This window comes from Oncorhynchus tshawytscha, linkage group LG09 (genome assembly GCF_018296145.1).
Source record: "Oncorhynchus tshawytscha isolate Ot180627B linkage group LG09, Otsh_v2.0, whole genome shotgun sequence".
Classification (NCBI taxonomy): domain Eukaryota; kingdom Metazoa; phylum Chordata; class Actinopteri; order Salmoniformes; family Salmonidae; genus Oncorhynchus; species Oncorhynchus tshawytscha.
The window spans coordinates 8,662,135-8,678,978 of record NC_056437.1 but is presented as its reverse complement, the minus strand read 5'-3'; the positions used below and the strand labels follow the sequence as shown (position 1 = coordinate 8,678,978).

Sequence of the window (16,844 nt, the reverse complement as noted above, 5' to 3'; positions counted from 1 at the left end):
AGGAAAGGAAGACGCCAACGGAGAGGCAGACGTGGAGGGGTCTTAGTGAGATCGAAATGCCGGGCAACCCGTCCTCCGTTACCGAGCATACTATTTGCTAATGTTCAATAATTAGTCAATAAACTTGAGGAACTCAAGAGTGAGGATCTCCTTCCAGAGGGAAATATGATTTTGCAACATACTCTGTTTTCTGAGACTTGGCTTTCCTCTGACATCCAAACGGATTATATACAACCAGCAGGTTTTACAGTTCATCTAGTGGATAGGAATGGGCTCTCTCTGGCGAGAGCAAAGGAGATGGGTTCTGCTTTATGACCAACAGCACATGGTACGACAGGGGGAAACATACAGGAAGTTAAGAGTTTCTGCTCTCTCATATTGGAACACTTGGTCATCAAATGTCGCCCTTATTACCTTCCGAGAGAGTTCTCAGGGATTATCGCCACGGCTGTGTATATCCCGCCCCAGGCCGACGCCAGAAATGCTCTCAAAGATTCTGACCAATCTGAATCCATGCTCCAGGACTGGAATATGTTCAGGGGCTCCTCTGGGAATAACATCAAATTAATGGCCGACTCAGTCACCGGATTCATAAAAAATGCATAGATGATGGGAAACCAATGAGGACAACGAGGGCGCCATGCTCACAGTCTCCAAGGAGGACATATGCAAGTCATTCAAGGGTGTTAAACCTGACCAGACGGAATCCCTAGCCGCGTTGTGTTCTCTGACATTTTCAACCTCTCTCTAGCTCAGGCTGCTGGCCCTGATGGCATCCCTAATCGTCCCCAGCTGGCTGCTATACCCACCTGCTTCAAGATGTCAATTATCATCCTTGTGCCCAAGAAAGGGAAAGTAACTGAACTGAATGACTACCAACCAGAAGCACTCTCTTCTGTCATCATGAAGTCCTTTGAGAGGCTAGTCAAAGACCATATCACCCCCCCACGACACACTCCACCCTCTCAAATTCGTCTACCGCCCCAACAGATCCACGGAAGACGCATTCGCCATTGCACCTACCTGGACAAAAGGAATCTATATGGGAGGATGCTGTTCACTGACTGCAGCTCGGCCTTCAATACCATATTGCCTTCTAAGCTCACCACAAAGCTCACGTTCCTGGGACTGAACTCCTCCCTATGCAACTGGGTCCTGGACTTCCTGATGGGCGTCCTCAGTCCCCTCAGGGCGTCCTCAGTCTAGAGAAAGCAGGTCGGCACTTTGACAGCGTGGTGCCAGGTAACCAACTTTTCCCTCAACAAAACAAAGGAGCTCATTGTGGACTTCGGTAGGAACCAGGTTGGGCAACCCCCCTCATCCTCATCAACAGGCCGCCGTGGAGATGGTCAAAAACTGCAAATTCCTTCGCCGTACACATCCTCAAGGAGCTGAAATGGTCAAACCACATGGACACAGTAGTGAAGAATGCACGACAGTGACTCTTCAACCTCAGGAGGCTGAAATAAATGTGGCCCGTCGCCGAGTGCCCCCACAGTATTTTACAGGAGCACCATCGAGAGCATACTGCATCACTGCCTGGTTCGGCAACTCCACCGCCTCTGACCGCAAGGCTCTACAGAGGGTGATAAGATCAGCCGAACGCACCAATTGGCGCACACTACAGGCCCTCCAGGACACATACAACACCAGGTGTCTCAGGATGGCCAAGAAGATCATTAAGGACCTCAGCCACCTGAGCCATGGCCTGTTCTCCCCGCTACCATCCTGAAGGCGAGGTCAATACAGGTGCATCAAAGCTGTGACCGAGAGACTGAAAAACAGTTTCTATCTCAAGGTCATTAGACTGTCAAATAGTCACCACTGGCCGGCCTACGCCTAGTACCCTGCCCTGTCACTATCACTAGCCGGATACCACCCGGTTACTCCCCCCCACCCCCCTCCTACTGCTCTGAACTTTAGTCACTATCACTAGCCGGATACCACCTGGACCCCCCCGCTGCTCCCCTATGGATATTCAGGGACACACTCTTGTAAGGTTTTGTCTTTTTTTCAATTTTCGCTTAAAATGACGTACCAAAATCTAACTGCCTGTAGCTCAGCTCCTGAAGCAACGATATGCATATTCTTGATACCATTTAAAAGGAAACACTTTGAAGCTTGTGGAAATCTGAAAGGAATGTAGGAGAATATAACACATTAGATCTGGTAAAAGATAATACAAATATAGATATTATTTTTTGTACCATCATCTTTGAAATGCAAGAGAAAGGCCATAATGTATTATTCCAGCCCAGGCACAATTTAGATTTTGGCCACTCGATGGCAGCAGTGTATGTGCAACATTTTGGACTGATCCAATGAACCATTGCATTTCTGTTCAAAATGTTGTATCAAGACTGCCCAAATGTGCCAAATTGGTTTATTAATAACTTTTCAAGTTCATAACTGTGCACTCTCCTCAAACAATAACACGGTATTCTTTCACTGTAATAGCTACAGTGCAGTTAGATTAACAAGTGTTTAAGCCCACCGATACTGTAGAGGTTAAAGGAGGCCTGGGTAAGGCCAAAATGCCATAAATACGCCAAATTTGATCAATTATTTCTCAATTCTGCTTTTAGATACCAATGCCAAATAAATGTCAACAATCTTTCCTCCAAAAGGAACATTCTATTTATTAAATGTTGTGAAAATCACCCAAAAATCATGGTATTTTTTGGTCTTGATTTCATGAGGAATCACCCAGTACAGAGTTTACTGTAAACAGCCAATTCCATTCTTTATTACACAGGAGAACTGCTCACCCTCTCCCTCTGTAGACAACAACAAACAGCCATCAAGCTATGTCCCAGTCAAGACAAGGCCTTGGTCCTGCTTCAGCTCAACTCAGTACAATGTATGTGTAACAAATGGCACCCTATTCCCTATATAGTGCACCACTTTATAGCAGGGTCTATAGGTCTCTGGTCAAAGGTAGTACACAGTGGACGGAATAGGGTGCCATTGGGAACGCAGACTGTACTAATAGTACTGCATCTGTGGACCGTGGCTTTGCATATTCAAACCAGTTTGTTTTTCATTCACATTGCTTCGGAGCTGCTTCTTGTCTCTTCAGCTGCCACAGTAAACACGATGTCACTATTATTGACTCTCTCTCTACACCAGATTAGGGCGTTAGAGGACAGACTAATGACCATGGGGCGCCTTTTCATTTTTATTCTGGAGTCTTTGTTACAACAACTGAATTGAGAAAGAATCAACATTATTATTGCTACAGTTTTTTTTAGACATCAAGACATGGAGGCTATTTAGCAGCCGGTATCCAGACTAACTGTACTGTGTTTAACAGCCGGTATCCTGACTAACTGTACTGTATTTAACAGCCGGTATCCAGACTAACTGTACTGTGTTTAGCAGCCGGTATCCAGACTAACTGTACTGTGTTTAACAGCCGGTGTCCAGGCTAACTGTACTGTGTTTAGCAGCCGGTATCCAGACTAACTCTACTGTGTTTAGCAGCCGGTATCCAGACTAACTGTACTGTGTTTAGCAGCCGGTATCCAGACTAACTGTACTGTGTTTAGCAGCCGGTATCCAGACTAACTGTACTGTGTTTAGCAGCCGGTATCCAGACTAACTGTACTGTGTTTAGCAGCCGGTATCCAGACTAACTGTACTGTGTTTAACAGCCGGTATCCAGACTAACTGTACTGTGTTTAGCAGCCGGTATCCAGACTAACTGTACTGTGTTTAGCAGCCGGTATCCAGACTAACTGTACTGTGTTTAGCAGCCGGTATCCAGACTAACTGTACTGTGTTTAGCAGCCGGTATCCAGACTAACTCTACTGTGTTTAGCAGCCGGTATCCAGACTAACTGCACTGTGTTTAACAGCCGGTATCCAGACTAACTGTACTGTATTTAGCAGCCGGTATCCAGACTAACTGTACTGTGTTTAGCAGCCGGTATCCAGACTAACTGTACTGTGTTTAGCATCCGGTATCCAGACTAACTGTACTGTATTTGCTTCTCTGCCTGCTATTCACCAATTTGACCCTGCTGTCTAAAATGAAACTAGAACAGAAACAGGAAATAGCACAAGGAACTGAACTGGTTTGGTAAAGCAGCTACCCCCCACACACACACACACACGCACACACACGCACGCACGCACATACATGCACACACGCACGTACACACGCACGCACGCATGCACGCACACACACACACACACACACACACAGAGAGAGAGAGAGAGAGCTTGGTTCAGCAGCTATGGTATGCAGCTGTATATAATCCTGTTTAACATCTTCCAACGTTTAGTGTTTGGTAAAAAGACAGAATACTGGGGATGCTTCCCAAATGGCACCCTATCCCCTATATAGTACACTCCTTTAGACCAGGCCTGAGCCCTAGTGAAAAGTAGTAGGGTCATTTGGGACGTAGATTTGGAAAATGCAACAGGCCATTTTATTTCAATAAGAACAAAGGCAGTCCCGGGACACTGGGACTATCTCAAAACGTTTGCATGACAATCAATCCTCACAATGCCTAAGAAATGGAGAAATGCCTGAAGAAACAGTCGTATTGGACCAGCTCCCAATTTTGCTCAAGCTCTCTTCACATTACCATGTGGATGACTGGCGACTCCGTTTGGAATGTCAGTGTATTTCTAGTTAACGTACACACTATTACTCAACCAGGTGTGACCAACGAAGGTCTCTCTCTCCCCGGGGCATTGTTCACCAAACCTACGAGTGGAATTCAGTGGAATTGTTCAAAATGACTGAAAGTATATTAATAGTTTGTCGAGTGTCTACAGATGGACGATGAAAATAAAGTGTTACCAAATCTTGATTCCTCTCAAGTGTAATGAAGTACGTCACTTTGTCAGTCCACTCTGATCCCTGTCCTGTCCAACAGTGTGATACACAGTTATTGACATGGCACAAGGCTCCATCATCCTAACAATGGTTTACGGACGGCTGGGACGCTGTACATTTATATGATGAGTCACGCCTATGTCTCTTCTACAATCAAATAGGATTTTCTCCTGATGACTCAGGAGTCAGAGTCAGTATGAATAACCACTGGGAACTTCCCTAAAAAAATAATAATAATAAGTTCTGTCAGTGATACAGGACATCCTGGGGAAGATACAGTACCTCCTCTATGGAAGAACTACGTGTAGACAACAGGACATGTAAGGAATGCAGTGAGGGTATACATGGCCAGACAGGGAATCAGAGGCTAAGAACGTCTAAGGTCAACGAGTGTGAGAGTGATTGATGTAAACGTTCAGAGAGCTCGAGTCAGATCAGGAAAATAGTTTTCTTTGTGACCAGGGTTACTAATACATTAGAGTATAATACCATTGTAAAAGTGCAATACCAGTTGTTTCTCAGTATGCATAGGGTAGCCTAATATGAATCCCTTAAAATTGCCAACAAGCAGACAAACCTACCATATGCTATACTGCAAAGCGCATCTACTCAGGCAAAGTGAAAATCTGTAGACCATGTCTCTTTCTCTGGAGTCTACTTTTCTCTGCCAAAAAATCCCTTCTCTCTCTCTCTCTCTCTCTCTCTTTCCCTCTCTCTGTCTCTCTCTCTCTCTTTCCCTCTCTCTCTGTCTCTGTCTCTCTCTCTCTCTCTCTCTCTCTCTCTGTCTCTCTCTCTCTCTTTTTCCCTCTCTCTCTCTCTCTCTCTCTCTCTCTCTCTCTTTCCCTCTCTCTCTCTCTCTCTCTCTTTCTCTCTCTCTCTCTCTTTTTCCCTCTCTCTCTCTCTCTCTCTCTCTCTCTCTCTCTCTCTCTCTCTCTCTCTCTCTCTCTCTCTCTCTCTCTCTCTCTCTCTCTCTCTCTCTCTCTCTCTCACTCTCTCTCTTTCTCTCTCTCTCTCTCTTTCCCTCTCTCTCTCTCTCTCTCTCTGTCTCTGTCTCTCTCTCTCTTTTTTCCCCTCTCTCTCTCTCTCTCTCTCTCTCTTTCCCTCTCTCTCGCTCTACTCCCGCGATCACCGGCACAGCTCTGGGAGAGCGGAGGGGAGGGGTTGGAACGTTGTTAATCCCATTGTCTATCAGCCGGTGCGGGAAGCATGTTCCGCGAGAACCCTTCTTGATGTGTTGAAAATCATTCTGAAGTAGGAGCCTTTATAAAATTGGAGTACGGGGCTATTTACCGAACGGCAAACTGTTTTATGTGACAGAAATCAGAACTACATGTTGACGGGTCAGTAACCACGAGTGTATTTTCCTGTGTAGCCTAATACTTAAGTGTTTGTGACTTTATTAGACTATTTACCGCAAAGCTGTTGCACACATGCATTTATTTTACAATCCACCAAATGGACTTGTGAAAACTAAATCTTGCCAAGGCAATTGTCGATTGGATTTAATTTAATCAGTAGAAATAGACGGAACTATTATTGTTTTAAAGATATTTACAGGCAGCTATAGCATTTACATGTTACGTGTCATTAAATAAATAGCCTATCGAATTAATTAATTTGACATGTTTTCTAAACGTTTGGATACTGTACAGCCATGACAGAACATTGCTCCATGTGATTGTGAAAGAACGCGTGGATAGCCTATAATTAGCTGAAAAATAGCTGATGCAGTGTAGTGGTCTCCCACTGATGATAGATCGTTGTGTAAATGACTCGCGAATGTTTTGGACAGATTCCATTGGCATGCCATGCGTGTTGAAGAAGAAGACCGTGAGTAATAGGCTACACAAATCGTTCAAATCCTTAACACATTTCTTATACCAACTTGCTACAAATGAAATATCGAATGACGCACATTTTATAAATGTAAATTCTGTGAACAGAAACAGAATGGTGTAGCGTAGACATATAATATATTGTCCTGTTCTAGTCATTCTATTTGAATGTGGTGTAACACAATACTAAGAGTAGCACTTGTTACCATCTGATTTTAAGCCTTTAAATTGACAAAATTATCCCTTCTTCTGTGGAGACCATAATGACAATAAGTATGGGCTTCCTCTGAAAGGAAGTCAATGGGACTGTGGTCAGCAGGGCCAATCATGGAGTTATCAAAGGCAGTTAATGATTAAAGAAGATGGTGGTGGCTCTGATGCAACAGTTCAGAACCAATGATGTATATAAACCATATAAACCATGGATTGCAGGTGTATGTATGTATTAGCTATTGAGGCTGTGAAGCTACTGGTTGCCCATATTGTAACTCCCCAGGAGCAGTCCTCCATAGGAATGAATGGATTACATTTATTAATTATGAAATTATGAAAAATATGAATAACATTCCACCCATGAGGCTACTAGGTCATTTGACTGCAGGAAATTCTTAAAAATAAAGTTAGTGTATTTCTTATTGGAAATGTTCTTAATTTCAAGATAGATAAACTGTTTTCTTAAACTCTGGGCATTGAGAGAATAAGCCAATGAAAGCAATTGAACAGGCTTAATTCTCTCACAAACTTCATCTGAAAGTTTCAGTATTGATTATTGGAAACCCAAGAACATGTTGTAGAACAGTAATCTCAGTAGGAAATATGGTAATATGATTTCCAATGCTAGCTAGCTAAATCAGTTGCCTAGTGACAATCGTCTTTAAAAAAAATATATTTTTACATTTTATTTAACTAGGCAAATCAGTTAAGAACAAATTCTTATTTACAATGATGGCCTACCGGGGAACAGTGGGTTAACTGCCTTGTTCAGGGGCAGAACGATTTTCACCTTGTGAGCTTGGGGATTCGATCCAGCAACCTTTCGGTTACTAGCCCAGCGCTCTAACTGCTAGGCTACCTGCTAAAAAATATAATAAGAATACAAAATTTAGATAAAATAACATTTATAAATAAAATAAAAATTCTATAATTAATAATATTCTTAAAACATTCTAATAATCTTACAAACTATCTTATGAACTTCATATTATTTTTGTTTTGTTTTACTTATCAAGTTTTTGCGTGAGAAGTGTTTTGTGAATCTGGTCACACTGCCACCAAGGGCACAGGAAACGCACATGTCCTGATTTCACTAATTTGGACATGGTCCTGGATCATCATTATTTTGTTGTTCCTGGATCTATAGTCCATTAATCATCCATCAGGATACGTATTTCACAATCAGAGCCAGTGAAAAACATGAAAACATGGTCTTACTGTGAGGATACCTGCTGAGCCAGGTAGAGGTAAAGGGAGGGATAACCAGGTAAAGGGAGGGAGGGATAACCAGGTAAAGGGAGGGAGGGAGAGCCAGGTAAAGGCAGGGAGGGAGAGCCAGGTAAAGGGAGGGAGGGAGAGCCAGGTAAAGGCAGGGAGGGAGAGCCAGGTAAAGGGAGGGAGGGAGAGCCAGGTAAAGGGAGGGAGGTAGAGCCAGGTAAAGGGAGGGAGGTAGAGCCAGGTAAAGGGAGGGAGGGAGAGCCAGGTAAAGGCAGGGAGGGAGAGCCAGGTAAAGGGAGGGAGGTAGAGCCAGGTAAAGGGAAACTAGAGTGGGTTGGGAGAGGCTTGATGCTGTGAGCTTTATGGTTGTTAATTGACTGCTTTAGTTATTGTTTGTCTGGTTTTTCAAGACAGGTTGTCCTCGATGACTGAAAATTAATTTTTACTCCATTTACATTCCATTGAATTTGTTATTGTAGTCTCGTTCACTAGTAATATGTCTTGACTGTCACAGCAAGCCAAAACATTAAGAACACCTTCCTGGCCTCCTGAGTGGCTCAGTGGTCTAAGGCATTGCACCGCAGTGCTTGATGCAGAGCCGGGTTCGATCCCAGGCTGTGTCGCAGCCGGCTGCAACCGGAAGACCCATGAGGCGGCGCACAATTGGGTTAGAAGAGGGTTGGGCTGGCCTGGATGACCTTGTCCCATTGCGCTCTAGTGACTCCTTGTGGTGGGCCGGGCACATGCATGCTGACTTCATTTGCCATTTGAATAGTGTTTCCTCTGAAACATTTGTGCCCCTGGCTTCCGGGTTAAGCGAGCAGTGCGTCTTGGCAGGGTCGTGTTTTGGAGGACGAGGATGTTGGCTAGAGGTCGACCAATTATGATTTTTCAACGCCGATACTGATTATTGGAGGACCAAAAAAGCCGATACCGATTAATCGGCCGATTTAAAAATAGAAAAAAGTATTTGTAATAATGACAATTACAACAATACTGAATGAACACTTATTTTAACTTAATATAATACATCAATAAAATAAATTTAGCCTCAAGTAAATAATGAAACATGTTCAATTTGGTTTAAATAATGCAAAAACAAAGTGTTGGAGAAGAAAGTAAAAGTGCAATATGTGCTTTGTAAGAAAGCTAACGTTTAAGTTCCTTGCTCAAAACATGAGAACATATGAAAGCTGGTGGTTCCTTTTAACATGAGTCTTCAATATTCCCAGGTAAGATGTTTTAGGTTGTAGTTATTATAGGAATTATAGGACTATTTCCCTCTATACCATTTGTATTTCATTAACCGTTGACTATTGGATGTTCTTACTTTAGTATTGCCAGTGTAACAGTATAGCTTCCATCCCTCTCCTCGCTCCTCCCTGGGCTCGAACCAGCAACACAACGACAACAGCCACCACATCGAAGCAGCATTACCCATGCAGAGCAAGGGAAACAACCACCCCAAGGCTCAGAGCGAGTGAAGTTTGAAACGCAATTAGCGCGCACTAACTAGCCAGCCATTTCACTTCGGTAACACCATCTCCGGAGTTGATAAACAGTGCAATGCTTGACGCACAACGAAGAGCTGCTGGCAAAACGCACGAGAGTGTTGTTTGAATGAATGTTTACGCGCCTGCTTCTGCCTACCACCGCTCAGTCAGATACTTGTATGCTTGTTTGCTCAGTCAGATTATATGCAACGCAGGACACGCTAGATAATATCTAGTAATATCATCAACCATGTGTAGTTAACTAGTGATTATGATTGATTGTTTTTTATAAGATCAATTTAATGCTAGCTAGCAACTTACCTTGGCTTACTGCATTTGCGTAACAGGCAGTCTCCTTGTGGAGTGCAACGAGAGAGAGGCAGGTCGTTATTGCGTTGGACTAGTTAACTGTAATAATTAATTAATTGCAAGATTGGATCCCCCGAGCTGACAAGGTGAAAATCTGTCGCTCTGCCGCTGAACGAGGCAGTTAACCCACCGTTTCTAGGCCGTCATTGAAAATAAGAATGTGTTCTTAACTGACTTGCCACGTTAAATAAAGATTAAATAAAGGTGTAAAAAAATAAATAATAATAATCGACAAATCGGCGCCCCAAAATACCGATTTCCGATTGTTATGAAAACTTGAAATCGACCCTAATTAATCGGCCATTCCGATTAATCGGTCGACCTCTAATGTTGACCCATGTTGACAACAATGCTTCCTACAGTTGTGTTTAGTTGGTTGGATGTCCTTTGGGTGGTGGACCATTCTTGATACACACGGGAAACTGTTGAGTGTGAAAAACCTAGCAGTGTTGCAGTTCTTGACACAAACCGGTGCACCTGGCACCTACTACCATAACCTGTTCAAAGGCACTTACATCTTTTGTCTTGCCCTTTCACCCCTTTGAATGGCACACATACAAATAATTTCTCAATTGTTACATCAATAGGATGTACATCAACTGTAGGAAACTAAAACAAGAAGCTCCCACGCTGAGGTCTGTCCAACGCTGGTCCGACCAAGCTGACTCCACACTCCAAGACTGCTTCCATCACGTGGACTGGGAGATGTTTCGTATTGCGTCAGACAACAACATTGACGAATACGCTGATTCGGTGTGCGAGTTCATTAGAACGTGCGTTGAAGATGTCGTTCCCATAGCAACGATTAAAACATTCCCTAACCAGAAACCGTGGATTGATGGCAGCATTCGTGTGAAACTGAAGGCACGAACCACTGCTAACATGACTGAATACAAACAGTGCAGCTATTCCCTCCGCAAGGCTATCAAACAAGCTAAGCGCCAGTACAGAGACAAAGTAGAATCTCAATTCAACGGCTCAGACACAAGAGGCATGTGGCAGGGTCTACAGTCAATCACGGACTACAGGAAGAAACCCAGCCCAGTCACGGACCAGGATGTCTTGCTCCCAGGCAGACTAAATAACTTTTTGCCCGCTTTGAGGACAATACAGTGCCACTGACACGGCCTGCAACGGAAACATGCGGTCTCTCCTTCACTGCAGCCGAAGTGAGTAAGACATTTAAACGTGTTAACCCTCGCAAGGCTGCAGGCCCAGACGGCATCCCCAGCCGCGCCCTCAGAGCATGCGCAGACCAGCTGGCCGGTGTGTTTACGGACATATTCAATCAATCCCTATACCAGTCTGCTGTTCCCACATGCTTCAAGAGGGCCACCATTGTTCCTGTTCCCAAGAAAGCTAAGGTAACTGAGCTAAACGACTACCGCCCGTAGCACTCACATCCGTCATCATGAAGTGCTTTGAGAGACTAGTCAAGGACCATATCACCTCCACCCTACCTGACACCCTTGACCCACTCCAATTTGCTTACCGCCCAAATAGGTCCACAGACGATGCAATCTCAACCACACTGCACACTGCCCTAACCCATCTGGACAAGAGGAATACCTATGTGAGAATGCTGTTCATCGACTACAGCTCGGCATTCAACACCATAGTACCCTCCAAGCTCGTCATCAAGCTCGAGACCCTGGGTCTCGACCCCGCCCTGTGCAACTGGGTACTGGACTTCCTGACGGGCCGCCCCCAGGTGGTGAGGGTAGGCAACAACATCTCCTCCCCGCTGATCCTCAACACTGGGGCCCCACAAGGGTGCGTTCTGAGCCCTCTCCTGTACTCCCTGTTCACCCACGACTGCGTGGCCATGCACGCCTCCAACTCAATCATCAAGTTTGCGGACGACACAACAGTGGTAGGCTTGATTACCAACAACGACGAGACGGCCTACAGGGAGGAGGTGAGGGCCCTCGGAGTGTGGTGTCAGGAAAATAACCTCACACTCAACGTCAACAAAACTAAGGAGATGATTGTGGACTTCAGGAAACAGCAGAGGGAACACCCCCATCCACATCGATGGAACAGTAGTGGAGAGGGTAGCAAGTTTTAAGTTCCTCGGCATACACATCACAGACAAACTGAATTGGTCCACTCACACAGACAGCATCGTGAGGAAGGCGCAGCAGCGCCTCTTCAACCTCAGGAGGCTGAAGAAATTCGGCTTGTCACCAAAAGCACTCACAAACTTCTACAGATGCACAATCGAGAGCATCCTGGCGGGCTGTATCACCGCCTGGTATGGCAACTGCACCGCCCTCAACCGTAAGGCTCTCCAGAGGGTAGTGAGGTCTGCACAACGCATCACCGGGGGCAAACTACCTGCCCTCCAGGACACCTACACCACCCGATGCTACAGGAAGGCCATAAAGATCATCAAGGACATCAACCACCCAAGCCACTGCCTGTTCACCCCGCTGTCATCCAGAAGGCGAGGTCAGTACAGGTGCATCAAAGCTGGGACCGAGAGACTGAAAAACAGCTTCTATCTCAAGGCCATCAGACTGTTAAACAGCCACCACTAACATTGAGTGGCTACTGCCAACACACTGTCAATGACACTGACTCTACTCCAGCCACTTTAATCATGGGAATTGATGGGAAATGATGTAAATATATCACTAGCCACTTTAAACAATGCTACCTTATATAATGTTACTTACCCTACATTGTTCATCTCATATGCATACGTTGATACTGTACTCTATATCATCGACTGCATCCTTATGTAATACATGTATCACTAGCCACTTTAACTATGTCACTTGGTTTACATACTTATCTCATATGTATATACTGTACTCGATATCATCTACTGTATCTTGCCTATGCTGCTCTGTACCATCACTCATTCATATATCCTTATGTACATATTCTTTATCCCCTTACACTGTGTATAAGACAGTAGTTTTTTTGGAATTGTTAGTTAGATTACTTGCTCGTTATTACTGCATTGTCGGAACTAGAAGCACAAGCATTTCGCTACACTCGCATTAACATCTGCTAACCATGTGTATGTGACAAATAAAATTTGATTTGATTTGATTTGAATAAGGGGATCAGAGCTTTCACCTGGATTCACCTGGTCAGTCTATGTCATGGAAAGAACAGGTGTTCTTAATGTTTTGTACACTCAGTGTATATAAAGTTGAAGTCAGAAGGTTACATACACTTAGGGTGGAGTCATTAAAACTGTTTTTTCAACCACTCCACAAATTTCTTGTTAACAAACTATAGTTTTGGCAAGTCGGTTAGGACATCTACTTTGTGCATAACACAAGTAATCTTTCCAACAATTGTGTACAGACAGATTATTTTACTTATAATTCACTGTATCACAATTCAAGTGAGTCAGACGTTTACATACACTAAGTTGACTGTGCCTTTAAACAGCTTGGAAAATTTCAGAAAATGATTTAATGGCTTTAGAAGCTTCTGATAGGCTAATTGACATCATTTGAGTCAATTGGGGGTGTACCTGTGGATGTATTTCAAAGCCTACCTTCAAACTCAGTGTCTCTTTGCTTGACATCATGAGAAACATTTAGTTTTACAGTGTCATCATCCTGACTAAACACACGGGTTAGTTTACAGTGTCATCATCCTGACTAAACACATGGGTTAGTTTACAGTGTCATGATCCTGACTAAACACGGGTTAGTATTCATGCTGCAGTTCTATAAATACATTGTTAATCGCTGACACAGCGATATCTCCTACTGGATGAAAATCAATGGAGAGAATGGAAGAGGTCTCTGGGGAGAGGTCCAGAAAGCACCAACCACATTCATAATTTAGTCTGTGCCCAATCATTTCTCTGTTAACTACTAGGCTGCATCTCCAAGCAGACTTCAACAAGATTCGTACAAGATCTCTATCTGAAGAATGTCACTTGACTGGTCTAGGTTTACAGTACGCATTTCCACGAGGGGTTTGGCTGGTACACAGGTCTGGTACTGTTGTCACGGTAATAAGAGCGTTGCATCTGGAAGCTTAGTCAAGCCCCTTCAAGCCCTGCAACGACATGTATCAAATGTCTAAGTGAGTGTTTTAGAGCCGTTTTCCACAGAGAGCCTGATACAGGATACTCAGCCAGCCCTAGGGGAAAATAAGGGAGTGGCTATCATATACACTACATTACGGTAGTATCTTGTTTTCACTACATTACGGTAGTATCTTGTTTTCACTACATTACGGTAGTATCTTGTTTTCACTACATTACGGTAGTATCTTGTTTTCACTACATTACGGTAGTATCTTGTTTTCACTACATTACGGTAGTATCTTGTTTTCACTACATTACGGTAGTATCTTGTTTTCACTACATTACGGTAGTATCTTGTTTTCACTACATTACGGTAGTATCTTGTTTTCACTACATTACGGTAGTATCTTGTTTTCACTACATTACGGTAGTATCTTGTTTTCACTACATTACGGTAGTATCTTGTTTTCACTACATTACGGTAGTATCTTGTTTTCACTACATTACGGTAGTATCTTGTTTTCACTACATTACGGTAGTATCTTAAAAACACTTCATTACGGTAGTATCTTCTACTCACTACATTACGGTAGTATATTATATAGACTATATTACGGTACTATCTTATATACACTACATTACGATAAAATCTTATATACACTACATTACGGTAGTATCTTAAGCTATTAGTGCGGACAGACAGTCAGGCCATAGACAGTGTTTGTGTTATTATTAGGCCATAGACAGTGTTGGTGTGATTATCAGGCCATAGACAGTGTTGGTGTGATAATCAGGCCATAGACAGTGTTTGTGTGATTATCAGGCCATAGACAGTGTTGGTGTGATTATCAGGCCATAGACAGTGTTGATGTGATTATCAGGCCATAGACAATGTTGGTGTGATAATCAGGCCATAGACAATGTTGGTGTGATTATCAGGCCATAGACAGTGTTGATGTGATTATCAGGCCATAGACAGTGTTGGTGTGATTATCAGGCCATAGACAGTGTTGATGTGATAATCAGGCCATAGACAGTGTTGGTGTGATTATCAGACCATAGACAGTGTTTGTGTTATTATTAGGCCATAGACAGTGTTGGTGTGATTATCAGGCCATAGACAGTGTTGGTGTGATAATCAGGCCATAGACAGTGTTTGTGTGATTATCAGGCCATAGACAGTGTTGGTGTGATTATCAGGCCATAGACAGTGTTGATGTGATTATCAGGCCATAGACAATGTTGGTGTGATAATCAGGCCATAGACAATGTTGATGTGATTATCAGGCCATAGACAATATTGGTGTGATTATCAGGCCATAGACAGTGTTGATGTGATTATCAGGCCATAGACAGTGTTGGTGTGATTATCAGGCCATAGACAGTGTTGGTGTGATAATCAGGCCATAGACAGTGTTGGTGTGATTATCAGACCATAGACAGTGTTTGTGTTATTATTAGGCCATAGACAGTGTTGGTGTGATTATCAGGCCATAGACAGTGTTGGTGTGATAATCAGGCCATAGACAGTGTTTGTGTGATTATCAGGCCATAGACAGTGTTGGTGTGATTATCAGGCCATAGACAGTGTTGATGTGATTATCAGGCCATAGACAATGTTGGTGTGATAATCAGGCCATAGACAATGTTGGTGTGATTATCAGGCCATAGACAATATTGGTGTGATTATCAGGCCATAGATAGTGTTGATGTGATTATCAGGCCATAGACAGTGTTGGTGTGATTATCAGGCCATAGACAGTGTTGGTGTGATAATCAGGCCATAGACAGTGTTGGTGTGATTATCAGACCATAGACAGTGTTGGTGTGATTATCAGACCATAGACAGTGTTGGTGTGATTATCAGGCCATAGACAGTGTTGGTGTGATTATCAGGCCATAGACAGTGTTGGTGTGATTATCAGGCCATAGACAGTGTTGGTGTGATAATCAGGCCATAGACAGTGTTGGTGTGATCAGGCCATAGACAATGTTGGTGTGATCAGCCCATAGACAGTGTTGGTGTGATAATCAGGCCATAGACAGTTGGTGTGATTATCAGGCCATAGAGGTGAAATGTCTCTAAGGTTGTACATCTGGTCTGTCTGGAAGGCATACTCCTGATGTGTGAGGCTGAGAGCCCTTGATGTTACAAACACACACACACACACACACACACACACACACACACACACACACACACACACACACACACACACACACACACACACACACACACACACACACACACACACACACACACACACACTCTCTGAGACTGTGAAAGCCCTTGATGTTTGTGTCTGTCCGCACCTTGATTTTGTCAGCCCTTGGGGCGTCAATGACCCCCTCTAAGTCACACTGTAATTACAGACCATTATAACACCACAGACACAGACCCACTTCCGACAAGCATCTGTTAGGCTGACACTGTTATTATTGAATAAGTCATTTACTGTGGTTTTGACAATTTATTGTGTTCTTATTATGTTAGTAATGTTACAGCAGATGATAACTGTTATTATCATACCCTACCATTTAATGTTTTCGAATGATAAGAAAAGAAACTATGCATTCTATGCGTCCATGTCAAAGGAGGTTGGTGGCACTTTAATTCGGGAGGATGGTCTAGTGGAATGGTAAAAATAAACAAAACACATGGTTTCCAGGTGTTTGATGCCATTCCATTCGCTCTGTTTCAGCCGTTATTGTGAGCCGTCCTCCCCTCAGCAGCCTCCACTGTTCCATGTGGTTTCCATGGAGACATTTTGACCTCTTCGGTCCTCATCAAGTCTTCATGTTTTACTCACACTTTGTTTTTCCTTCATTCTGCTCTTCCTTTCTTGCAGGAGGAGACAGGGAACGGATGA

The 16,844-nt window shown here is 43.6% G+C and overlaps 1 protein-coding gene across 4 annotated transcripts in view; it reads left to right on the top strand.

Annotated features, from left to right (window-relative positions):
- The window catches only part of arhgap24 (Rho GTPase activating protein 24), a 212,670-nt gene that overhangs the window by 148,209 nt on the left and 47,617 nt on the right, over nucleotides 1-16,844 (top strand). For 3 of the 4 annotated variants that reach the window (XM_042326458.1, XM_042326457.1, XM_042326460.1), the window contains one exon: nucleotides 16,824-16,844. This exon is cut by the window's right edge and continues 102 nt beyond it. In XM_042326458.1, the coding sequence (XP_042182392.1) occupies nucleotides 16,824-16,844 (21 nt within the window). Of the gene's footprint in view, nucleotides 1-5,995; nucleotides 6,187-16,823 lie in introns of those variants that run through there. The other variant, XM_042326461.1, reaches the window with a different exon arrangement.